The sequence below is a fragment of the Salarias fasciatus genome, assembly GCF_902148845.1.
Source record: "Salarias fasciatus chromosome 23 unlocalized genomic scaffold, fSalaFa1.1 super_scaffold_20, whole genome shotgun sequence".
NCBI classification, from domain to species: Eukaryota; Metazoa; Chordata; class Actinopteri; order Blenniiformes; family Blenniidae; genus Salarias; species Salarias fasciatus.
Window position 1 is genome coordinate 12,906,698 of NW_021941230.1, and position 25,953 is coordinate 12,932,650.

The 25,953-nt window shown below is 43.6% G+C and overlaps 1 protein-coding gene across 6 annotated transcripts in view; it reads right to left on the minus strand.

Moving 5' to 3' along the window:
• The window catches only part of LOC115383783 (diacylglycerol kinase zeta-like), a 59,657-nt gene that overhangs the window by 31,173 nt on the left and 2,531 nt on the right, over window positions 1-25,953 (minus strand). For 2 of the 6 annotated variants that reach the window (XM_030085962.1, XM_030085961.1), the window contains exons 1-24: window positions 16,252-16,346; window positions 10,578-11,754; window positions 8,602-8,710; window positions 8,377-8,472; window positions 7,568-7,645; window positions 7,338-7,400; window positions 5,828-5,884; window positions 5,674-5,742; window positions 5,307-5,378; window positions 5,073-5,189; window positions 4,804-4,875; window positions 4,615-4,713; window positions 4,460-4,542; window positions 4,310-4,370; window positions 4,124-4,237; window positions 3,892-4,029; window positions 3,451-3,529; window positions 3,306-3,361; window positions 2,747-2,809; window positions 2,569-2,642; window positions 1,941-2,052; window positions 1,765-1,851; window positions 1,421-1,533; window positions 1,222-1,322 (exon numbers count right to left, since the gene is read on the minus strand). In XM_030085962.1, coding sequence (XP_029941822.1) covers window positions 1,222-1,322; window positions 1,421-1,533; window positions 1,765-1,851; window positions 1,941-2,052; window positions 2,569-2,642; window positions 2,747-2,809; window positions 3,306-3,361; window positions 3,451-3,529; window positions 3,892-4,029; window positions 4,124-4,237; window positions 4,310-4,370; window positions 4,460-4,542; window positions 4,615-4,713; window positions 4,804-4,875; window positions 5,073-5,189; window positions 5,307-5,378; window positions 5,674-5,742; window positions 5,828-5,884; window positions 7,338-7,400; window positions 7,568-7,645; window positions 8,377-8,472; window positions 8,602-8,710; window positions 10,578-11,542 — 2,878 coding nt within the window. In that variant the 5' untranslated portion in view covers window positions 11,543-11,754; window positions 16,252-16,346. Of the gene's footprint in view, window positions 1-1,221; window positions 1,323-1,420; window positions 1,534-1,764; window positions 1,852-1,940; window positions 2,053-2,568; window positions 2,643-2,746; window positions 2,810-3,305; window positions 3,362-3,450; window positions 3,530-3,891; window positions 4,030-4,123; window positions 4,238-4,309; window positions 4,371-4,459; window positions 4,543-4,614; window positions 4,714-4,803; window positions 4,876-5,072; window positions 5,190-5,306; window positions 5,379-5,673; window positions 5,743-5,827; window positions 5,885-7,337; window positions 7,401-7,567; window positions 7,646-8,376; window positions 8,473-8,601; window positions 8,711-10,577; window positions 11,755-16,251; window positions 16,347-19,057; window positions 19,506-25,953 lie in introns of those variants that run through there. The other 4 variants (XM_030085965.1, XM_030085964.1, XM_030085966.1 and 1 more) reach the window with 3 other exon arrangements.

Consider the following 25,953-nt stretch of genomic DNA (forward strand, 5'->3'; position numbering starts at 1 on the left):
CTGTGGGCTTTTTTTTTTCAATCTTCTTTTAGATTCATTTTGATGATTTTCATAGTGCCTTCTTTCAATTATGAACTGTAATTATTTATTTTTGCTCTGAGAATCGTTGATCCTCAGATACGAGTTCTTCCCTCGTGGGACCGAGGTCCAAATCTGAGCTGGCAAATGAGTCGAACCGAGCTGGCTGGCTATCAGTGAGCTAACACTGAAACACAAAGCGAGAGGTCCCTGAGGCGGCGCTGGGCGGTCGGCCGCCCGCTGCACCACCGCGACACTGCTGGCTGAACATCACAGAGAGAGAGAGATAGAGCGAGAGCCCACACAGACACCTCTCATTGATACCGACACACTGTTTACTCCTGTCAGCTCATTCACAACTCTGAAAATATCACCACACCAACACTGTGAAACTCACATGAGCCGAGGGCCACATCTGAAAAGCTGGACTGTTTCTTTGTCAAAATGTCATTTGGTAACTGGCTGACTTTAATAATCCATGTTTTGATCATTCTTTCATTTGGAAGCTGTTTCTTTCCTCACATTTCTAACATTGGCCTGGTTTTCTTGGATCTGTTAATGGTGGCTCGGGGATCAAACCACCGACATTATGAATGTGCTGGAGTGGACGGCGAGCCCAGAGATAGACATGACATTGAGAAGAGACTCAGCACCTCAGGGTAGGAAACATATTTTTACCACCTCCCAAAAGAGTGACACATCCACGAGTTGAGAGCTGATTGATTTGCATAAAAAAGAAAACAAGTGAAACTTCTAAAACCGAGAACAAAGGACAAGAGCGCGATTATGTAAAACACACACAACAGAAAAATAATGAAAGACTCAGGGAAATTGAGGCAGAAAGACAGATTCTCCTGTTACAGACTGTAAACAATGAGGAAAACATGTAAATAAATATTAAAAAGACGGATCAGATAGATGACAGTGCATCAGCACAACCACTTTACAGTGTTAGAAACTCCCAGTGCAACGAAATGGAAAAGGTAAGAGCTCCCCCCTGTGGACAGACTGTGGAACAACACACACACACACACACACACACACACACACACACACACACACACACACACACACACACACACACACACACACACACACACACACACACACACACACACACACACACACACACACACACACACACACACACACACACACACACACAAAGTAAAGATATACAGTGTTTTCTGGGTTTGTCCTTACATGCTTGCCGTAGTTTCTCCTTGTCGTAGTGCAGAGCTTCGTAGTCGCTCATACTGACCCGGTTCACTCGGATCCTGAGCCGCTCCGGGACCGGCTGCTGACTGACACACACATACACACACACCACGAGGTCACACACACTGCTTCAAACCAGCTGACAGAGAATGTGAGTGTGTGTGTTTGTGTGTGTGGGACTGACTCGTTGAGGTGTGGCAGTGAGGTGCGTCTCTTGGTCTTCTGGACCATGTTGGCCTGGTTCCTGAGGCTGATGTGGATCACAGACGGAGCCAGTCTGCAGGGTTCACCGTCCACCTGACAGCACGTGCACACGGACAAGGACACACTTTTTGAACGTATTCAAAGTGATTTCAAACCACTGTAGCTGCTTTGTCCAGTTTCACTGAGTTTTCAACTACTATTTGAGCTGTTTTATCAGTTTTAATGTTTTTAAAATCCAGAAACCTGTCTCTCTAAACCTGAACAGAAGTTTATAGACTGTGTAAGAAGACAGCCGTGTCCCAGTGTTTGGGTGTGTGTGTGTACCTGGACTGGGAGAGGCTTGGTGGTCGTCAGCGTGACTTCTCTGCACTGGTTCAACCTTTCACCATGACCCCCCACCTGCAGCGTAGCCTGCACACGCACACACACACATCTTAGTTTTCACTATTAATAACATGATTTGAATGATTCTTATAAATGAAATAAGAAATACACTGTACCAGGGACGTCATGGTGAACCCGATCACTTCGATGTATCCGTCATCGTGTCGCTGAGGCTCGAAGTCGTGATGATCACCGGGGTTTCCCCAAGGAGTCGTGCCTGCACAGTACCTAAACACACACACACACACAAACACAATGTAATGAGAATAAGATACAGAATTCAATATATTTAAATATACAGTATATTGGACAGTTCCGATTTGCTTCTGTTTGATGTTGAAACAGACAGCATTGATGTTGTCTTTGAAACCTGATTTTACCCAGTTTCCAATAAACACACTCAAATGGAGCCAGAAAATATATTTAATCTGTAAAATAAAGATAATCCAACTCAGAAACTTCAGATATAGTTTTATAGAAAACACAAAAACTGGATTTTTTTTGGTTGCATTTTATGAGAAATGAACTAAAATAGCATTTTTTCTTACTTCAGAAAGAAAAGAAACTTCATTTATCATGTTTCTTTTGAAGATAATTTCAATGAGGATCAAAGTATGCATGAGAACGTGTTGTTTGATGGCTGTTCTTTGTACACAGGCATTGACTTCAAAAGAAAACCAGCTGTAAACCTTCACATTTTCTCCAACGTGGTGGGAATGCAGAGAGACTGAGTCTTCGACTCACCGGGGGATGTTGAGGAAGACGAGGCACTGCAGCTTCAGGTCCTGAACCTTTGACGTGAGATCTGTCCCATCACACTGCGCACGCACACACACATACACACAGAGTAACACACATGCATTCATTACAGAGAAGGGGAATCTCTGCTGAAACTAAGTGAAGAAACCAAGTGAAGACGCACCACCACTCTGATGTGTTTGGACAGATCTTTGGAGCTCCCCATCAGGAAGTCGGAGAAGGCGGTCTGAAAGAAACAAACACAATGAGACCCTCTGAAGACAACCTGAAGACCCCCGAAAAACCACTTAAATGAGCAGAAAATTATACCAAAGATGCAGAAATACATATCAAATGTGCAACATGTTGCACTAAATATGCAAAAAAACAACTTCAGGTTGCAGTAATTGTGCATAACTTCAAATAAAATGAGCAGAAATTTGGATTACTACAGAGGTAGTACAATACTGCACAAATATTGCAATAAATATGCATAAATAATAAAAATAATAAAACGTGCAGTAAATGTGCAGAAATACAAATAAAATATGCAGAGACTTCCACTAATTGTAGAAAAAAATTCAAATGGACATGAGGTTGCACTAAGTGAGCAGGAAAACACAAATAACGTGCAGAACGTCACACTGGACATATAGAAACACAAAGAAAATCAGCAAATGTTCCACTGAATGCACTGTGTGTGTTTCTGTAATCATCCATCAGAACAAAGGAGTATTTCTCACCCCAGCATAGAACATCTTATTCCTGAAACGGCTGGTGAACTTCTCTGGATTGGCCTCTGAAACAAGGCGACATTCAAGCATTTAGAAGACTGGAAATGTCTGGAAACATCTGGAAATGAACAGAACAGCCGGGACGTGACGGTACCTCTGGATTCGTGGAACTCCAGAGTCACGTGGGCATCGAATCCCAGGCTGAAGTAGTTGTTGAAGACGTCCAGAGGGAGCTGAGACGAGGTACAGAACCAGGATTAGATCAGGGATAAGTTCCAGATAACTACAATCTGCAACCACAACAAGTTCATCCACAACGTCTCTCTGTCTACAAGCTAAAATCACACTGAGAAAAGTTGGAAAGAATAAACTAGTATTTAAAAAAAAAAAAAAAAAAAGGCTGTAATCAGAATAAAACAGCAAACATTAGAAAATAATGAGGAAAAATGTTAAAGCCAGAAGAAAATTTGAAATAAAATGGATGAAAAGGTTTTTCATAGCAGTGTGACTCAGAAAGCAGTTCACTCAGTTCCAGCTGAGTGTGAAGGTGTGAGAAGTAAAAATGACTGTTCGAGATGATGGATTGACCTCTGACCTTATCGGTCTGTTGTTCGTCCGGCTCTGCCACGGCACTTTGGTTCGGTTCCACGCGCAGATTCCACCGGTCCAGCTGGACGACGGTTCCGTCCTCCACGTGGGACAAGATCTTACACAGAGGTTCGTCTGTGTAACCCTGGAACACACACAAACAGGACACACACACACCGTTCAGTGACCACATTGAAGAGCGGGGTCCTTCAGGAGTGGGGGAGCTAGTTTGTACCCACCCCGCCCCAGTTGAGGGTCCTGGCGAGGTCGTTTCCTGTTCCCAGTGGCAACACGGCCACGGCAGGTTGAGGGTTCAAGCCCAGGTCATCCAGACAAGACAGGAGCCAGCCCACCTGGTTCAACAGACAGAGGATGAGTCTCCACCTGGACGATTTCATCAAATACCTTGAGTTTTGGAAACTCACCGTGCCGTCGCCCCCGCAGGCCAGAACCCTCAGGTTATGGACTTTACGGTAAAGCTCCAAGCTGGAAAAGAAACGCTGGAGGTTATTTCTTCATCTGAGATGACCGCCGGCTGTGTGAATGTGTGTCATGTCAGTGTGAGAGACACCGACCCCTCCTTCGGTCCGCCCTGGCTCAGGTCGAAAACCTGCCGAGGGTTCAGAAACCACATGAAGGACTGCAGGATCTTGTTTCCCTGTGAAGCAGAAAACTGTTAGCCTCCTCTCGTCATCCCATCCTCGGCGTCGACTGGATGAGCTGATAATACCTGGTTTCCTCCGCTCTTTGGGTTGACGAAGACGAGCAGCGGTTTCATCAGCGGAGACGGAATCGGTCGTATTATGAAGGGCTTCCACAGCCGTCCTTCCTGTCGGGGAGGAAAAACGAACCAGCCGCTTGGTATCAAGCCACTGTCAATGAAGTGTCTAAAAACAGGAGGTTGAAACTCAGGACTCACCTCCACGCCTTTCTTGCTGCTCTTCCTCTTAAAGGATGTTCTCTTCTTCTTCTTACTGGACTTCATAGACGACTGAAAACAGAAGAAAAAAGATCAACGTGGAGGTAATGCTGATGTATCGTAGCCTTGAATTCAGAGGTGAATTTATTCTTTTTCTCTAAATTCTGAATGTTTCTTTTTCAAATTCTCAGATTACAGTCATAATCACCGCTTTATGGGTGGTATGGAGCTGGAGTATCAACAATCAGCATCAGCGATAAAAACTTCACCTGATGACGTCTGACCCGAATGATCCAGGTGGGCGGGACGATGAGAGCTGCGTGAGCTCCGATTGGACAAGCCTCCTCGATCTGCTGCAGCATGAAGCAGGAAACCTTGTTGTGGTACTAAAAAAAATACAAAATCAGACAAACACAATGTTTAAGATAAGGAGAACACATAATGATGAATTTACAGACAGTTTGGCTCAATGCAGCTGAAATGTCTTTGATAAATAAACTCACGGCCTGCTTGCACCAGGAGCAACTGATGGCCACGATCTCCTTACTGTGGAAGGCAAACTTCTGCTGGAAACCCTGAAAACAACAGGGAGGAAGGAAAAGAGCCCATTCAGTGCTTTATGGTGAGATAACAACAATGTCAGATCAAAAAATATGAATAACTGCAAAGAAACCCTTTTTTAAAAACTGTTTTATTTTTAGATTGTCTTAATTTCTTAAAGTTTAAATGCACCTTATTCCTTTATTGTGAAATCAAATGCTATTCTTAGACACTTCCATTCTGTGTGGAATATCTGATTATTCTGAATTACTTTGACTTTTTTTTTTTTTAAGTTTCTTGCTGGATACATGCAATAAGAAGTGAACCCACCTTCCCACACTGTTTACATTTGCCCTCCTGCCGCCTTCGATGGACCCAGTGATGATGCACCACAATGGGCTGAACACAGAAACACATCTCAACATCTCACACACGTAACAGTCTGACTGCAGGAAAACTGCAGACTGATACGTCCAGAACTCACCTCCCGAATGTTCCTGGAGCCCGAATCTCTGAACGACGGCTTACACCTGAAATTAATCTGGAGCAGACAAAGAGAGAGGAGAGACGTGACTGAGTTTGAAGGAAGAGAGGTTAGAAAGGGATTGAGTGTTGTTAGGATGTGGACGTCCCATCGCAGACGAGGCCGACTGATTCGAGTTTGTTTGAGAAGAAACCGTGTCAAATCAGGACGCCTCACACGGCTTTCCAGCAGAACCATCTTGAATTTGCTTCATATTTCATGTAGATCAATGCAGTCAAAACACCTGTTTGTACAAACAAAGCCTCACCTTCTTCACTGTCTGAGATAATAAATCTTTATTCCTGTCTTCTAAAGAGACAAAGTCGGTCCAGCTCGTACTTCATGAACCATTTTAAAGCCTTTTATATCTCAGAAACCGAAGACGACAAAGGCTTGACTGTCTGCACACCACTTGCCAGCTTCATGGAGATCATCTTTGTAAAATCTGAAGCAAATCCAACATGGTTACAGAAAGAATCGACACTGTGAAGGAAGGAAGGCTCTGACTCCGGGGAGGGAAAGAGCAGAATCAGAGCCCAGAGAGCAGAGGGTGTGTGTGTGTGTGTGTGTGTGTGTGTGTGTGTGTGTGTGTGTGTTGTTCCAGTTCCAGTCTGCATTGTGAAGCCTTTCCTCCCTCCTGACCCACCTGCACCGTTTCCTCTCTCATTGTTTTTCAGAAGCCTCCTCCCAGAGATCTGCTTACTCCATTAACCAGCACAGCCTTTATTTCTCACACCGAACAATCACACGGAGACAGAGCAGTTTCGCTTCAATTTCAGAGACTGATGAAAGAGGAAAGGTGGAAGTTTCAGGCGGTTGTGTGTGGGGCCTGGATTGAGTCCATTCTACCCATAATGGTTTGAATGGAGAGAAAACACACACGTTGAGGAGTGTGCCACTGCATCCACGGATGAAGAGGGACTAAATGAGTGTGAGTGTGTGGAACAGAACTCCATCAGATGAGAAAAATAACTTTGAAATAGATTTCCCGGGTGATGTACGATGTGCACTCTGTGATTTCACAGGTCTGAAGATTTTCTCTGCTGATTTTCTATCTGAACGTTCTGCTCAAAAAGTCTGAAATACGGCTGACGGTTACTCCTCCTCGTCTCCGCTGAAGGTGGAACTGATTTAAACGTCAAAAACAACAGACTGTGTGTCTTTATCAGCTAAAACTCCTCCCTGCATTGCTGGACATGTCTGATATTCCTTATTCACGAAGGGAAACGAGCTGAAACGATTACATGTTTCGGTCTCGCTGGTTTTTCCTCAAAGCAGACCTTTAGAGGTCAGTGGACTTGTTTTTGCAGTTTTCTCCTCTTTGCAGTGGCACACCGAATAATCTCTGATTCTCACACGAATGGACTCCAACCAGGCGCCCACTCCAGCCCCGGTGCGCGTGCTTCTTCCAGATTTTTGGGACGCAGACGGAGAGAAGAGGCGGGAGATGAGGAGTTTTCGTGTGTCTCACTCTAAAGTTGGGGTCATTGAGGGGCACGGCGGCGTCCAACAGAATGGCTTTAGAGGTTGGAAACTGCAGGTTAGACGGGGGGACGACAGTTAAAGACTTCACAAGTGAAAATCAGCCGTTTCTGTTCCTGCGTCACCTTTTGTCCCTCATAAAAGATGACTCAGGTGTTGGACTGTAATCTGCTCCGCCCCGACTTCATCACGTTCTCCACCACAGGAGACTCATCTCACCTTCTCCAGTTGTTCTATACAGATGGTGTGAGCGACGATCTTGCAGGCGGCACACTTCCTCCGACTGACCGACTTTTGCTGGAAACACACAAAAGGTGAGTTTTAAATAAAGAAACAGTCACAAACACATGAGTCACTGCTGGTTTGATCTCGAGAAGACTTTTGACTCAAACATGAAGACGTAGCGTCCGGCCTAACCACTAGAGGGCAGCACTGGGCTACCACGGGGTCTCTGGAGAGCAGATCCAACATGATGTGACAGAGCGTGACATGTCACCACTCTGAATGTGATACAGCAGCTCTTCATACGTTCGACCTTGGGTAAAAACAGGGTCTGAGCCCGGGAGGAGGACGAGGAAACCCTGGAGGACGGCTCAATGTCACAGAAGATGGGATATCTGCTGGACTGGAAGTGTGGTTTTAGGGTTGAGGGGGCTCCAGAGGGGTCTGATTCGGCTCTGATTCCCCCAGTGACATGTTATTTGGAGGAAAAAAACTGAGTGCTATGACCACAACAAAAAGAAGTCTGCCTGTTCTCTGTGTTTGTTGGTTTCGAAACTGTTTATCAGAAGATATTCCTGACAGAACATCATGGAAATGCTTCATTTTTTTTTTTCTGTTTTAGAAAAAAGACCAACGACTGCTTTAATTTATCAGAAACCAAAAGATGCAAAGCAGAAGATTTTTCATCCAGATAATAAAACATATTTCAGATCCTCTTTCAGACACATTTATCCAAGCCTCAAATAAAAACAAATGAAGGGATGTACAGAGCAGAGAAGGAAAACAGGAAGAGGAGGGACACTGACCAGCGATCGGGCGTAGCAGTGCTGCTCTCCCACGTAGCAGTAGTCTCCAGACGCATTGGTCTCGAACCAGATATGATCTCCATACACAGCTGACTCCTGCAGAAACAACACACAGGATATCGTCTCGTTCTCACCGTTTCCCCCCAAACCCAGGAGACGCCTGTCTGAAAAATCCCGGGGGATTTGAGAAATTTTTGAATCCTGACAGTAAATGAATGTTCTCACCGTCCAGTCCACGGTGCTGCGGATGCTTGACTCAGGGTCGGTCCTGTTCAGACACGACGTGCTGGGCTCACAGGGAAGATGCTGCAGGCCTGACTTGGCAATGGCTTTTCTGGAAACACAAAGAAACTTCTTATCATGATGCTGAAAATAACATCCAAGTGTCACATTGATCTCGTCTATCCAGATCTGAACGCTTCAGGACGCCAAACTACTGCAGTCAAAATAAAAACAATGTGCAGCTTGAGGGAGATTCAAGTGTTTGGGACTCCAGGGCTGCACAGTGTGCTGTAAATTGTTGCAACATCGATGAAACTCGATTTTTCAGCTAGAAAAGATGTGAAGCACGTTTATCTCTGAGCCTCGGCTGCACGTTACAGCCTTATCAAGCTTCTGCTTCTCCTTCCTTTCATCACGTTTGATAGAAACAGACCCAAAAAAAGAGCACGAACATCCACAAAAAAAAAAAAAAACACACATTTCAATGCACTCTGAACCATGTAACAACTAAATGTGACCAAGAAAACCCATCTTCAATCTAAAAGCAAGTTCAGAACCATTTCAATGTTTTCATTCTGACAAATGAGATAAATAACCGGGTTGGATTAACTGCAGGAGAATACCATGAAGGAATCCCCATAAAGGAACAACTTATTGCAGAAATGAGAGTTTCACTCATCATGGAAAGACTTGCAGCAGACCAAATCTCTAAAATCTATGAATCCTTGAAATTTCTATCCAAATGCATACATGACTCTATATTATATTTTAATTCACAAACTTGAACTGAGTTCCAGTTTTTATGTCTATATCAAAGGCTATTCTATTCTATTCTAAAACTATGGACAGAAGCTATGCATTGTTGTGATGTCAAATTGGTATAAGCTTCATGATGACAGTGATGAAAACAGACTGCTGAATCTAAGCCAGCGTTGATAACGAGCTCCTCTGCTCTGCCTGCTGTTCAAATCTGAACCAAAGAGCCGCCTTCACCAGCTGCAGTGACTTTAATCTGTATTTCAGCACAGTATGGTGACGTTTCGTCCTCAAGAAACGCAACTCGGCGAGACATTAATCATCACACTTTAGCATTAGACCTGAAAATAAACTTTGGTAAGACAGATATTCTCAATCCAAGGTGACAAAGATTGGCCGCCTTGCATGCATGCCAACACAGAAACAACCAAAGTGGAATAAACATATTTTCTTCAAAGATTTAAAACCGCTGTTTTAACCTAATTGGCCAGACCATTAACTCCAAAAGTGTCACTCGGTTTTATCACACAAAACATAGTTAGAAATAAATGAATCCTAAAAATAGGATTTAAAAGTACTTTTTATAAAAATTACAAAATAGTCCATGTGATCTTTAAAAACAGAAATCTTAATAAAATGTGAACAGATAACATACTCCAGAAAGATGTGTTCATCAAATGGTGGATCCAAAAATGGATATATTGTTGCAGTGAGCTGATGTGATCTGAATTACTCAGGATATCCTAGAAAAAATGTGAACCCCTGTCCATTTATCTCTAATTTTCTCTAAATGTGTGCACACAATAAATTCACTACGTTAGCTCTTGGTATCATCCTCTGAAATGTGTTCTGCTGTTTTAATGTCTCCTCTTTTTTTTCTCTCTCTCTTGCTTTTTATAATTTTATAAATTCATAAGTTTGTTATACTGAAACCTCACTGATGAAGATGGAAAACCACAAGCAGAAAAACTGCAGTTGAAAGTGTAAACATTGTTCAAATGTTGAAAGTCAAGAGAATCTACATTTTAAAAAATGTGGGGATGGATGGATGGATGGATGGATGGATGGATGGATGGATGGATGGATGGATGGATGGATGGATGGATGGATGGATGGATGAGCAGTATTTTACTGTTCCACTCCTAGCATTGAAGGTAATTCAGATGTATTTCCTGAAACTCTCAGTGTGCTTCTGTTTGTGTGTCTGTAGGTGTTTTACATACGACAGGAAGTTGTCCCATGTTTCTGAATAGGGATCGTAATACATGGCTCCCTCGGAGATGTCCACCGGCGACGAGCAGCTTTTTGGAAGGGCTGATCCGTCGGTTCCGGTATCCAGATCGGCGCCGGGCCCGGTGGAGGCCAGCTGACGCAGGCTGGGACTGGTCCTGGAGGTCTGCAGTGGTTTATTCACAGCGAAGTTCACCTGACCGGACACTTGTGGGTTATATCGACCGTACACTCCGCAGCCGGCGGCGGCACCCTGAAACACAGAGTCTGCAGGGAGGAGGTGGGAGGAGTTTCTTCTCAGGCAGCGAGGTGTTCGGAGGAGGGGCCGCGCTCGAAGGTTCTCGACCACGACTCCCTGGGCCAAATGCATCTGATCCACAGATTCAGAGCTTCCATCTTTGACTGTGTTTTCTACATCTTCGTCGCTCACTTCTTCTCCGTCTGATTCCGAGAGGCAGCACTCGGACTGTTCCAGCTCTTCTTCTTCTCCTTCTCCAGTTCCTGTCCCTCCGCTGCCCATCTGAACCACGCTTGCCAGCAGCATCGAGGGTCCCAGTAGGTGAGGCTCAATGGATTTGACTTTGGAGGGCCGTCTGCGTCGCACTGCGAGCCCTCTGTGTACGCAGGAGGTGGCGCCGGAGGGCCGTCGGCCCCGGACTCGTCCTCTCTTGACATTGGTCGGCGGTTCCCCTGCCAGCGACAGCTCGATGATGGACTGTCTCTTCTGTCCGCTGGCCACCAGCAAGCCAACGCTGGGACGCCGGCGCTGGTCCGCGCATGGAGGCAAGCCGACGGAGGAGCGCCGGGACTGTACCAGAGCTAAAGAGGGCAGGCCCGCGTTAGAGCGCCTCCTGGCTTTGCTGGTCTGAACCGCAGGGGCCGGCTGACGCGCCGTGGCGGCCGGCTTCTGTCTCTTCTGCCGTCGACGGAAATGACGTTGAAAGAAATACTCCATCATGTCCAGACCGGCCTACAAAAGCTTCATGGCGTCTGATGGGCTGGAGAGCACAGCGGCGACATTCCTCTGACCGGCAGACATGAGACTAAACTTAATGTGTTCATATCTGGACAGAAGGAGACAGAATCCATCCACCAAAAGCAGAAGCAAGGTGACGGTCTAGCTACTCCAGGAGACCTCATGTCTTCTCATCCAGAGTTCCTTTAGAGAGTCTGGAGAGGCAAACAGGCTTTTCTGTTAATTACGCTCTTTGCTCATGAACCTTGACATCAACAGAAACTCAAAAGTGCTTCATTCAGAAAATTACAGTTTGGCCAATATTCTCTCTTCTGAAAAAGATTTCTGATGCAGTGCTGTTTCAGTCGAGGACTATCAGGACAAAATTATCTTCTTCTATGTTCCGTTATCTTTTGGAGAACAAGTTTTTGGATTATCCTGTTGACCAAGCGACAAACCAAGAAACTAACAGCAGCGGAAATTTTCTCAAGACTTTTTTTTTGTCATTTGATAAAACCAACACTTGAGAAAACTGAAGATTTCTGCAAACCAGACATATGCTGAAAGGCTGTTCAATGAGCAAACTTCATAGCTTCTAAATCAAAAGTATCTTCTCAATACTTTCAGAATATGAAGAAAGAAAATGACTTTTTGTGCAGAAACGTAGAAATCTGAGGTCATGAGCTTCACAGGGAAAGAAGGAGCAGATTCTGCTGAGCTTGAAAGTATCAGATTCTGCTGTGGTGGTAGAAAAACAGATGAAAGGTGACCCAAGAATCTGATTCATCATGAAAACTAATCTGAACAGAGATCCACAGATATATATATATATGTATAAAAGGATGTTTTAAGCAGCTTTAGCTCATTTGACACCTGAAAATTTTGCCTTTACATTATGAACTCCATCCTCAGCCCAGCTCTTTGGCAGATAAATCATTTTTTGCTATATTTTTATTGATTTTTTTAGTGTAACTAAAAAGGAAAGTTGATTTCTTATTGCATTTTTTCCTGTACCACACAATGCACATCATTACTATTTTCCATCTAATTAGATGAAATCCAACACAACATGTAAACATGTACAAAGGAAAAGGGCATTTTGAGGTTTAAAAATGTTGCATTATCTGGTAAAGGGTTGCTTGGTAATGCCGTGGGAACAAAGTCTTTAGAGGCACAAGTCTGCACAGCAGGACACCACAAACCGCCATCAGACCACGGCGTGCACGGCCAGGATGCTCATCATGTGCTGGAATCAAATGTGCATCTGAAACCACGCCGTCATTCATTCATTCCACCGCTGACATTTCACTCTGCTGATGGAGTTTCGCGCTGACTCACCGCTCAGATAAACAGCAGCACGGCGTCAGAAACCAACAAAGACCTCCACAAACCACCACAAGCCGACTGCCTCTGCATCCAGGCGTTTCGAACCCTCCCACTGCCAAACTGCCCGGCTATGTTCTCTGCAATCATCACACTTGTACTGTTAGCAACTTTCAGTTTGAGTAGAAACTTTTCTCAGAGCGACTTGACATTAAATCCTGTTGCATTTTCAAGAGGGTTTAGCAGTTTTAACAATTTTAGGATTTTTGGTACATCCATTTTTCAGTTTAAGCTATTTAAAGCCATTTGTTGACTTTTATTTTAACTGCTTTAGTCGTTTCAGCAGTTTTTAGTCGCTCCTTTAGCCATTTTATTCATTTAATTTTCAGTGGATTTAACTGTAGTCATCAATAGTGTTCAATCAAAGTCATTATTATGGGGAAAAATGTCCCACAGAGGGATTTGGGTTTCAGTTATTTCTATATTTTGCCTACTTTCTGAATGCATGAAGAAGAAAAAACTGTTATAAGTATAAGGAGTTATCAATGTCATGACCTTGTTTCTGGTGCCATTACTTAAAGCTTAGCAAACAATTTCCTATGTGACGATGTGTTTTTTTTTTTTTTTTTTTGCACGGCCGTTACATAACAGCTGATAATCCTACAAAGCGAGGGCCAGATGAGAGAAAAGCACTCAGTAATAAAAGGCTACCCGTCTAATGGTGGATTAATGCTCTTTGTCAGGCCGAAGTAAGACTGGAGACGTGAGCGCACGGAGGCCGTCACGGAGAATCTGTCTTAATGCTAACTTCTCCTAGGAGCTTCACAGGAAACGGCGTCAGGAGCTACGATCAGAAAAGTTTGAGCGGACTCTGAGCTGACTGGATCCACGATGCTAACGGGCTGTCGGCACAGGAGAGCTGAACACTGTCCAGAGCTGAGCTGCGGTCCAATATTTACAAGAAGTGCTGAGCAAACACACACACACACACACACACACACACACACACACACACACACACACACACACACACACACACACACACACACACACACACACACACACACACACACACACACACACACACACACACACACACACACACACTTCTATCTACAAGAACGCAGATAGTTTATATTGTTTACACCAGGCTCTCGAATGGAGGTTAAAACACATTAATTTCAGTTGTTGGAATATGTTGGAACTGTCCTCTTTGTCCTGATTTTGCGGAGTGGACGAACACACAGTGTGTGTCAGTGTGACTGCTGCTTCACACACTGCACAGTTTATTATTATTCCACACATTTCCCTTCAGCATTAAAAGGCTATTTTTAACTTGGAGACGTCACATCAGAGCAAAGTTCAGCACCAGGAACACGGAAGGACACACACGGACACACACACACACACAGACACACACACACACACGGACACACACACACACACGACAACATTAGCTCCTGATCGCAATAGTGCATTTCGACCTGCTTTGGTTTCGGTAAACTGACAGAATCCGAGTGTTTCTGAGCTCCTGACCACAAAGGACGACTTGCAGGTGTGACAGTTGACACCAAAGCATCTGTTTTTACCCTTTCATACCAAATCCAATCCATCCAGAGTCACAGAAACTTTTACAATGAAGAGAACAGCTCATAAAGTTTATATGTTGTACTACTAATCATACAAAAACAAGATTTTAGGATATTTTACAACCAGCATTTGAACTGTACACTTTTCTTGTAGTGATTTTTAGTTGATTTCAATCTTTTAGACTTTTTGTTAGCTTTTCCTTTTGAACCATTTCGAGCATTTTCACCATTTTAGTTTTTTCCACTTTGACATTCTGTTGTTTGATGGTATGTTAGCGGGTGCTTCATATTTCAATTGAAACACTCCTGAGCGGTTCCTTTTTCAAGCCATCTGCAGTGTGAGGGAAGAGTTGAGAGCAACAATAAAAAATCTGATAAGAACCTCTTCACACATCATTTTGTGGGAGCTGCATTAAGCTTTACTAAAGATGGAGTAAAGCTTGTTAATTCCTCTGTTGTTAAATCATCACCACCCTGACAGTAAAAACGTCTTGGTTGCAGTCAAACCAGAACTGATGTCGAGGCCAAACATGACAAAACTATGAGACCATTCTGGTTTTCAGTCTTTTTGTGGAAGAACTTCTAAACATTACCCACATTTCGGGAAGCTGCACTGACGGTGTTTTGAAAAGGATTGAAGGTTTTTGTTGTGTTGTTGTCCCTCACAGATGTGATACTAAGCTGCCCTCATGTCCTTTTTGTTGGTTTAAACAGGGACATGTTGTCAGTGTAAACAGTTTTTATCCCAGTCTAATAACTGCAATTATCTAAACAGGCATTTCCACTAATGTACAAGCACCTGGGTGATCTTTCTCATTTTAATCTCTGCTTTGATGCATCTGCGGCAACAACAAGCAGGTTGTTTCATAGCGGTCTGCAGCGGCGACATGACGGGAAGAACGAGGAAACAGATTCTATCAGAGTTCAACACATACCGAGTCAGAGCAGGTGGTTGCACTGTGGGAGTGAGCAAACTCTTCAAATCCACACCAACACCAAAACTTCACTTTTGTCAGATTTTCAAGTTAAAATAGTTCAGTCGTTTATTGACTATAATGTTTGCTGTTACCAAACAGCAAAAGGTCAGAATGAAGGCGCAAAATCTGATTAAGCACAATTTAAAAAATGGTACTACTCTTAGTTCGACTAACTAGGAAAAATGCTTCCAAGAGTGGAAATGTTACTCAATTGTTACTCAAAGTTATATGTTCTAATAGTTCTGCTTAAATTATATCGCCTGCATTCACATCCATCTGGTGCCTTTAACCACAATGTTCAACAACTATCACATTTTAAAGTCTGCAGAAGCTCCTTGCAGAACTCTGACAGGTTAGCATTTAGGGTGCTGAAGGGTGTATTCAGACTCTGGAGCTCTAAGTATGATGCATATAATAAATATTTTGGATTGTCAAGGTATTGAACAGTAGGTTTGACTCTTTTTAGATTGCAGAAAGTGTAAAAAAAAAGTTCATTCAGATTTAGATTTCACATGTTGGTTTGAACATGCTTGTAGGATCTTTCAAAGAAAAAGTTTTCAAGCTGAGCCAGCAAAGAACAAGTAACACTGCACACTGGCTAGCTCGTCAACTTCTTCCATAAAGTCTTAAAAAAAAAATTCTTGCTGGATTTATTTTCCAAGTTCGAATGATGTGTTTGAGGTGACAGGGACCGAAGCAGCACTGCATCAGACGAGAAGAGCTCACGCCACGGAACACGTCACGCTGTTTCTCGTATCAACAGAGCAGAAGTTGAAGTAAAGCCTGGCTACAACATATTAAAACAAGAAAATTGGAAGCCAACCTGTGAAAAGGAGAAGACCACTATCCATCCATGCTGTGAAGGTTGTTCTCATGTAAGCATGAGTTGAGACTATCGCCTAGTGAACAGAGGGGAGGTTCGAGAGAGAGAGAGAGAGAGAGAGAGAGAGAGAGAGAGAGAGGGGAGAGAAAGGGGGCGTGGTCCCGAGAGCCTGAGAGAGGACTAAAATAACTAAATGCGCTTCCTCGACATGCACACACACTCTCACACACTGGTACAGATGAAATGATTCTCCAGTACGAGGAAACGGACACAGCCTGAGACGGATCATGACGAACATACAATAATATGAGATTAAAGCGACACATTAATGTCGACTCTTGACTTTTCAAGTAGAGTACCAGGCAGATTATGTATTTTCACCAGTTTGGTAAATAGGATGAATTTCAAGGGATGGGAGGAAGAAACCCCCTCACCCACTCTCTGCCAACCTCCATGAACTATTTTTATCTCAGAGGGATCAAATGGACTCCCTCTCAATGTGATTAAAGCTATTTCACCAGCAGAATGGAGCAAATCATGTCGAAAAACTGTCAAAAATATTAAACTCATTGTTCCAAGTCAGAGGGAAACTGACTGTTACAACTGTAAACATGACGTCATTTCTAAACACAATGTGGTTAACTCTAAACTCTCACAGTCGACTCTGAACTCACATAGTTGATTCTAAACTTACATGGTTAATGCTAAACTCACATAGTTAACACTAAACATGACATGCTTAGCTCTGAACATGGAGTGGTCAACAAGAAAGCCGTGTGGCTAACTCTAAACTCACGTTCTTACTGGTAAAGACTGAAATTGCATGATTAACTTGAAACTCATATTCTCACGAGCGGTGGTAAAACGAGATTAAATCCAACCACACGTACTCGCCACTTAAAAGACGAACATGCGATTAAAATCTAAACCTGCATTTAGATTTTAATCTCATAAAGCTTGTGTGACTTTCACTGATGACACATCGGCAGCAACTTCTACAGTCCCAGTTAGTTAAAATGCAAAAGACTCAAACAGCTCAGAAAATCCTTTGAAGCAACTTATTTCTGGTCCATCAAAAAATATGTTAGGCATCTAAATAAACCGACTCTGGAATTAGGAACCAAAGACATTCTCTTATTGCCACCATATGGACTCATTCAACCGTCTCTTTATAAGACTGAAGTGGTAACGGCAACACCAATTTACAAATTCAATAAAGTTAAAAAAAACTCAAAAAAGTGAGTTTTTGTTTTCATGAGTCTCCTGGAAATATTAAGAGAACTGGAGGTGCATTAGGAACACATTAAAGGGAAAAAATAAGCGGTACATTAATCTGTACAGCGTCATTTAATCTGTGCATTAGTCTGCAACTGTGGTATACAATGGCTGCTTTAAATAACTGACGTTTCATTAGATGACTATTTGAGGTTAAACATTAATCTGCAGGATAACAAGTTTAGCTACAGGTTGATGAATAACGAAAGAACAAGTGACTACATCATTCCAGCCTGCAGTACAAAATGAGCGAGAATACGATGTGAAATCAAGTCATATCAGTTCACACAAACATAACATTCACAATGAGCCGCCAGTGATGCTCTGATCCCTCACTTCCCTCCCACAGAGCGCCGCCGCCGCGCTGGAGGCTCAACCGCCACCGCTGTCTCTGTTGGCATGACAACCACAGCCCCGTGTCACCCGTCCACATGACGACTACTGACCCAGCAGCAAGGTTTTATACAAACACACACACACACACACACACACACACACACACACACACACACACACACACACACACACACACACACACACACACACACACACACACACACACACAGAAACCATCCAGCGGTGACTCACAGAGGCAACAGGTTTAAAAAAAACATAATTTTTCCACCAACATGTGAAATAAACATCACAACAGTGGCTCATCGTCTGATGTCGGCATCACCAGCTCCATGACGGTGTGTGTGTGTGTGTGTGTGTGTGTGTGTGTGTGTGTGTGTGTGTGTGTGTGTGTGAGAGAGTGTGTGTGTGAGAGAGAGAGGGAGGGAGAGAGAGAGATATTCACTGGTGTTGTGGGGACATGTGCTTCTCACGGGGACAAAAAGCAAAGCCCTAGGAACTGTGACATTTTCAGAAAAAGATGTTTCCAGGCGTGCTTTCAACTTCACAGCTGAGTCTGAGCGTCCTGAAGCGAATGTTTCTGAGAGAGGAAATGACCAGGAGCCAATGAAACGTCAACTAATGTCATGAGGACATTAGTCTGTGTGTGTGTGTGTGTGTGTGTGTGTGTGTGTGTGTGTGTGTGTGTGTGTGTGTGTGTGTGTGCGCTGCCTTCATGTGACTCTTCACATCTGCTCAGCCCTCACATGTATTTACAGCAGAGGGTCGGGGCTCCTCCTGCTGGTACTTTGTTGCTATTACAACCTCACTGCTGCTCAATCAAATCATTTAGTGAAGAAAACTTATAATGTAATGAATCACACTGATTTAAGGTGATGTGTTGAGCTTTTTTTCTTTTCTTTTCTTTACCGAGATTGCAGCAGAGTTGACCTCATTTGCAATATTTTTACATTATTTAGAAAAATTTTAAATTCTGGTGAGTTTAACACTTTTCATCATATTTAAATTCCACTTTAATGTAGTAAAACAGCTGAAATTTCCAGAGATAACACTGTGTTGCTTAGTATGACTGCTGCAGCGGAACAACCAAAGCTTTCCACTTCACTCCTAAACCTACAGTCGGTCCAGGGATTCAAACCGGCGACCAGCCTCTGACCTGCGTTTCAGTCCAGCTTACCTCCTGAAGAGCTTGAGTCCGGTGAAGGTCTTGGAGCATCCGGTGAGCCTCTCCTCCTCCTCCACACAGACGGTGGGGGAGGGCGAGGGGGAGGGCAGGGAGGAGTTGGACGAGGAGGACGCAGAGCTGAAGTTCCCTTCGCCTCCTCTCAACAGCTCCGGGTCTTCTTCCCCGTTTGTGTCCATGTCTCCGGCGTTTTCTTTGGTCTCCAGCTCGGCGTCTGCTTCCCAGTCCATAATCCAGACGATCGATTCAGTTCACATTTTGTCAAGAAACCCTGCTCTGGATTCACCGTATGGCTTGAAAAACGGCAGTTGTGAGGAGGATGAAGGGCGAGAAGTCAAGTCACGACAGTCATCATCAAGGAGAAGCTCGGAGATCGATACTTTATGTTCGTCGACAATGTGACTGAAAAGTCTTCAGTCGGACGACTCAAAGCGGGTCTGCACCGTGTGGGTGGCCGCAAAAAAACTGCTCCTGTTTTTGTTAATTTGTTGCAAAAAAAAAAATAGCAACAGTGTGAAAGAAAATTCAAAGCAGACTTAACGGTGGGGAAGTCCACCAGGGAAGACTGCTTGGCCGTCTCACTTTCTGGTGGCTGCACAGGGTTTGACGAAAGACTTTAAATACAAAATGAAGCGAAGAAACAACTAAGCACTTTTAAAAGTTGTGCTTGAGATGGCTGATTTGATGGTTTGTCGGTTTTCTACACCAACAGCAACAAGAACGCTGGATTTTTAAAAACTTTTTTGGCACTGCCTGAATGTCTTAACAACACTGTAACTAAAAAGAAGTTACATACTTTTTAATCAGTTTTAACTGCAGTGTGCCCTTTCTGCTGGCTGCAACAAGCTGGTAGGGTTTTGTTGGCACTATTTGATTGTCTTCCAAGGAAACTCCTGATCCGATGTTTAAAACTCAGAACAAAGCTTCTCACTGTCTGTCTACCAGGAAAAAAAAAACAACTGCTCTCAGAACTCGAACAAAGGTTTTCAAAAGGTTTTCAGCTGTGATGGTTGAAAGAAGTTGTCCAAACACGAGTTAGGAAAAGCTGTTTCCTGCAACTCATGACAAACGAGCAAACTGACAAACAGCCCAAAGGACTAGAAACATGGCTCCCTGCAACGGCTACAAAGTCAATAATCCACATGCCAAAGGTCTTTTACAAGACGTGCAAGGTGTGTGTGTGTGTGTGTGTGTGTGTGTGTGTGTGTGTGTGTGTGTGTGTGTGTGTGTGTGTGTGTGTGTGTGTGTGTGTGTGTGGACACAGATTACAGTTAATCCTCGTTGGTCTCCATGTCAGCAGCAGTGTGAGTATCAGAGTCGTCCACTGATCCTGTGACAGTCACTCCTCTTCCTCCTCCTCGCCCCCTCTTCATCCCCTCCTCTTCCTCCTCCTCCTCCTCTTCCTCGTCCTCGCTCTCTCTCCCCGGCTTCAGTTCACCTCCATGTGGGGAGCGCTGACACACACACGCGCGCGCACACACACACACACCGCAGTAAACACACACACTGCTCCTCCACTACTACCAGCAGCACCCGCCCGGCTCAGACCAGGAAGTGAGAATGACAACAATCAGGGCCTGGCTGTGAGCTGCCCTCTCACATGCCTGACTGGAACTCAACTTTGAACTCTCATTCCTCTCACAAAGTTTCCACTCACTATACTTTCTTTGAAAAAAGCAAACTTCAAATAATTTAATGAGAAATGTTTCAGCACACTGCAACAAAACCAGATTTAAAGTTTATTCTATGAAGTTACATAATATATATTTTGTAACAATTATGCCTGTTCACTTGAAAACAGTGATTCACTTTAATATGTAATATTCACATTTACAAGACTAAGACATTTGACAATACTTCAATGAAGTTGCAGCCTCTTTACCCATTTTTCATGTGAATTTCTAAAATTTAATGAGACTAAGCTGTGATAGTCATAAAACCACATGTATTAGAAAAACTCAAATATTGCAAACTTAAGTGAAGTTTCAGTGTTTACACTTTGTGTACTAACTAAAGCAGTATTGATTTGATAGTTTTTTACACCTCAGCGTGTCATTATGAGACTAAACTAACCACACTTTACATGAAAAAACCAACTGAACATTAAAAATTTTAAATAAATACAAACTCACTTTCCAAGTTTTTCCCTTTAGTGAGAAAAATCAGGATTATACTTGAAATAATACTATCAGCACGTTCTAAATGTATTTAAAATGTATTCTAGGAAGCAAACGTATAATCTGAATGAACCAAGTATAACTTCAAGTTTTCCTATTTAAATATTTATCTGGGATGATAAACTGACTTAGAATATATTTTTTGGATCACAAACTTGAACTTGTTCATGAATATTCAATATCATTTACTGATAACACACTCTTCCATGCTCACTCAGTCCGAGTTCTGCTCCTTTGCAGTTTTGAGACGTGACCACTGGAGGGCACTGTGGCACAGAAAAAGAAGCAGGAAGTCTCTGACACTGATCTGGAACAGTTACTTAGTCACTTGAGTATTTAGTTACATTCGACATAAAGTGGAGGTTGCTTTTTTCCTCTCCAAAACTCTAAACATGGCTAACTTTTAAAATAAAAATAACACATCTGTATAAAAACTGCAGTTTATGTTCCATTCACCATATTCAAACATTTTATCTGTTCTATAATGAAATTTGCTCTTATGAAATACTAACAGAACCACATCAGGCCTTCTCAAACTGTCTCTATTACACTTTTCAATAGCAAATTAATCTTCTGTCCTCCTCTGATTTACAGTTCTCTGCAGCTCTGCACGTTTAGTTTTTCCATGTAAGAGGAAATTATCGGAATAAAAGTGGCAAATCTCAACAATATTGTGAAGGATGTGTGAATTAGCCTTGTCATCCTCATGCTACAAACGCTAATTCCAACTGAATTAGCATAATCTCCCATTCTGGAGCTTCTTGGGGGATTAAAAGAGGAACATCTCTGTGGCGATGCGATTTAACCCCGTCCTGACCGTTACATCACGATACGCGTCAAACATCCACCAGCAGAACAAACAGAACCTCCTGTTGTTATGGTGCAATGCGATTATGGTCTCATCTCACACACACACAGATACACATAAAACCATCCCACACACACACACTCCACATTTCCATGACAAATAAAACGCACCACAATCCACAGAGATCCTTTTAACTTCCCAACACCCACAGCCGACCTATTTTCTCTCATTATAAATTCCAACATTAATCCTCAACGTGACCCCGAAGCAAACACTTCTCCTGATGACAGGTCGCGGAGGTCGCAAACACATCGCCTCATCGTACACGGCAGACATACTGACAGGAGAGCAGATCCGTCGACATCAACCACTGACGGAGTAAATATATTTTCCACACACTTCACACTCACTGGATGTTTCTGAAAAATAGTAAATCCTGAGAAAAAGAAATATAATCAGGGATGAAGAATCATAACTTTGAACTAATGGAAGAAGTGAAGGAGTGGCCTGTTAGCGTGGATAAATTTGAAGCCGTCAGAATTTTGAAGCCGTCACAAGCCGTAAGAATTAAGGAGCGCCAGAAGCTTCTGGGTTCACAGTTCCTCAGCCCCTCCACAGTGGGTTTCACACACACACTTCTTGCTCTTATCTCTTCTTTCACACTCCTAGGTGACAGACGGGGCTAAAAAAAAGGCAGTTTGTCAACTGAAATATGGTTAACACGCTGACAAGTCACCAATAAGCAAAAGGTCATCGGCAAACTGTAAAATGGCTCAAAGTGCTGTTAGTGACCAAAAAAAAACAGCTGCGCTATCTTCATTTTGAAAGATAAACATGTTCATCAGCAATATTAATGTCTCTCATCTTGTAATTTACCCGTGAAGCCGATAGAAAACTCTGGGTCATGTCTGACACCAGCTGGAGAGAAAACATGAAAACCTGAAGAGTCTCCAGCTTCAGATACACGAGAGAAAGAGTGACGAGCGTCACGTTGAGATGATCAAAGCGATCGGGGCCATCTGCCCGCTCCATCTGCACAGCGCTCGCGCTGGAAACAGGGACAATTTGTTAGCATGTTGCCACGCGGTAATGTGATCATTTAAACCTCAGCTACCACTCAGGAATCAATCTGCAGCAAGTGACTCCATTAAACCGTCCACTGTGTGGGGGGGTGAGGGGTGGGGGGTGATCAGAGACATTGATTAACCTACTTACTCTCTCTGACCCTTCTCACTTCCAGCTCATGACACAGTTCAGTCCAGCATCATGGCACAGAAAGCGCAACATGCACTCATCGTTAGTCGATCTCCAACAGCAGAGACGGCAGCAACGCCTCCAGCATGATGGATTCAGGGAACAGCTCAAAGAAAGCTGAACAAACTCAACATTAAAGTGATTTACCACTGACATTAAACACAAAAGGTGCGGTCATTAAAGCCTGCCGATGAACCCGTGAGTTAATACTGTCGCTGAACCACAGATTTAGCGAATTTCACTCGATATCTATCATATTCTGTTCCCATTAAACCAACCGGAAACCTTAGCTGGTCTCATCTGGAGGCACCACCGTATCTCTGAGGTCTGATGTGTGCTGCACTCATGAATAAATTCATTCGTCTGATTAGTATTCATGAAGGACAAAACCGTTCCAAAGACGAGTGTCAGAGCTGTTACAATAGCGGCTCTGCTGTCACAGGTTTTTTTTTTTCTTTTTCTAATTAGTATGACTTGTTTTCACTGCCGGTGGCGCACGGAGTCCTCCGCCGTCCTCCACAGCCACAATCAACAGATCTGGCAACTTTTGGATTCCGCACGCGAGTTTTGGATTTCCGGTGTGCTTATCTGTGCCATCTGCGTTGGCCTCCATCTGCTGTGCTGTTGTTTTGGATTACACAACATTTTGGCGTGACACAAGACGTGCATTGTTCTTCCACTTCCACCCTCTGGTCATCATCCCTCATACCAGCCAGAAAATGTCAAAGACTTCAAAACTGATGGGACCCTTCAATAAGGAAGGCTTTTAAAAAGGATTTTATGAAATTACATGACCGTGCCCTAAACACAGTAATATACAATCTATATAGAAAGTGATTTAGAACAAGCTGACCCTGGTGTGTTTTTAATCCTTCACACAGAGTTCATTGTCATAGATGATGAGGTTGTCTCCTTTCATGCAGCGCTGTTGTTGCTATGATTACATCTGAGATTTTTAGATGATACTTCAGCCAAATAATGTGAAAAAAGGGGCTATAGAAAAGCTCCTGGACTGATCAGAATTAAAGCGCTTCGTCTTTTTGGACAGGATGAAAGTACTAATTAAAATCTGACCATCGAAAAGCTTTTTCCTGAAGGTGGAACAAGAACTCTGATGAAGACATGGTGTCAAAGGCTCGTCTGTTTAACGTTCATTATACGTTCTTCAAACAGTGGGCAGATCTGATTATGAGGAGCAAACAACATTCATCCCAATTAGCATTATTACAGCCAGGAAGACCTGGTGATTATCAGCATGTGTCATCCACAACAAGACCTCAGGTAATTCAATTTCTGTCCGTCTGAAGACGGAGGCTCCATCTGCACCGCGGCAGCCGCACTGTGTACATACAAACAGCAGATGCAGCAGCAGGCCACCATTATGTTTTGTGCAAACAGCATGTGAGTCCAGGTCACAATAAACCGTCCCATCACACGAAGCGACGCAGACCTCGCAGTTTGGAAAGTAAACACTGGCGCGGGAGATGAGGTGAGGCGTCTGTTTCCAGGACTCCAGATCTCAGGAGTGTCACTCTGGAAAAGACGTCCACTCAAGTTCACGTTCGTCTCATGAAGAGAAACGCATTGACGTGCCGCACGGTGCTTCACAGGAGGTGCAGCAGGACTGGAGTCAACAGCAGGCGTAAAATGTGTGAAATGAAGAGGTGTGCTCTCACTGAGGCAGCACGGTTTGTCTGAACGTTCTGGAAAATGGAAGGCAGGCGGCATCCGGAGACACTATGATCAGGACGTTACTGGAAGATGTTGAGTTTGAGCCTCGAACTTCATCAACACTGAAAATCTGACGGAGCTGCTGAATGCGATGAATAGAGGCGTCAAACTGATCTGAATACACACAATATATTTCAGGGTCAGTGGCGTGTAAAGCGAGCATTTTACTGGCATGTGGAGGAGGATGTTCTGCCCCTGAAAATGAAAACGAACAAATCTGCTTCGGATTGACAATAAATGTCTCGGTGCGCCTTTAAAACTGACAGAGCTGCGATGTGCGGTTGCTGGGTTATGGATGTTTCCCTCAAAACCCTCTTACCTCTCTTGATGAGTATACCTCACAACCCACACACACACACAGATACACACACGCCACACACACACAGATACAGCTGCAGCTTATATAACTGGTCTGACTCAGTAGAATTGACGGCTGTGCCAGCCCACCCTGCCCCCACCAGTCCCACACACACAATCCCATCTGGATTAGTGACTACACTAAATTATTCTGAGATTACGCCTCGTGCTGGCAGTGACATAAGAAGCCGCCTGATGAACACGTCTCGAAAGTCTACACCTGAACGCCGAGGGAGGAAACAATAAGATCTGTCATCTATTAGGAAACGTGCGGCACAAAGCGTCCGAAGATGAGACGAGGCCGGTTTGAAGATCGCAATCAGATTAGAGATGAAAACGTTTCTATGGCTACAGCTAACAGGCTAATGTGTCATTCAGAGGAGAGCGGCCCTCGTTATATGAGCCAGGGGGTTGAGAACAGGAAGAGTCGGTTTCTTGAGCTCCACGACTCACAACCTGTTTAGAAATAAACTCGGAAGGAGATATTTCAGCAGCACCGAGTCGTGAATGCACTGTTGGCATTCCTCAGAGGCTCACACACAGCCCGCTTCAGGAAACCTATC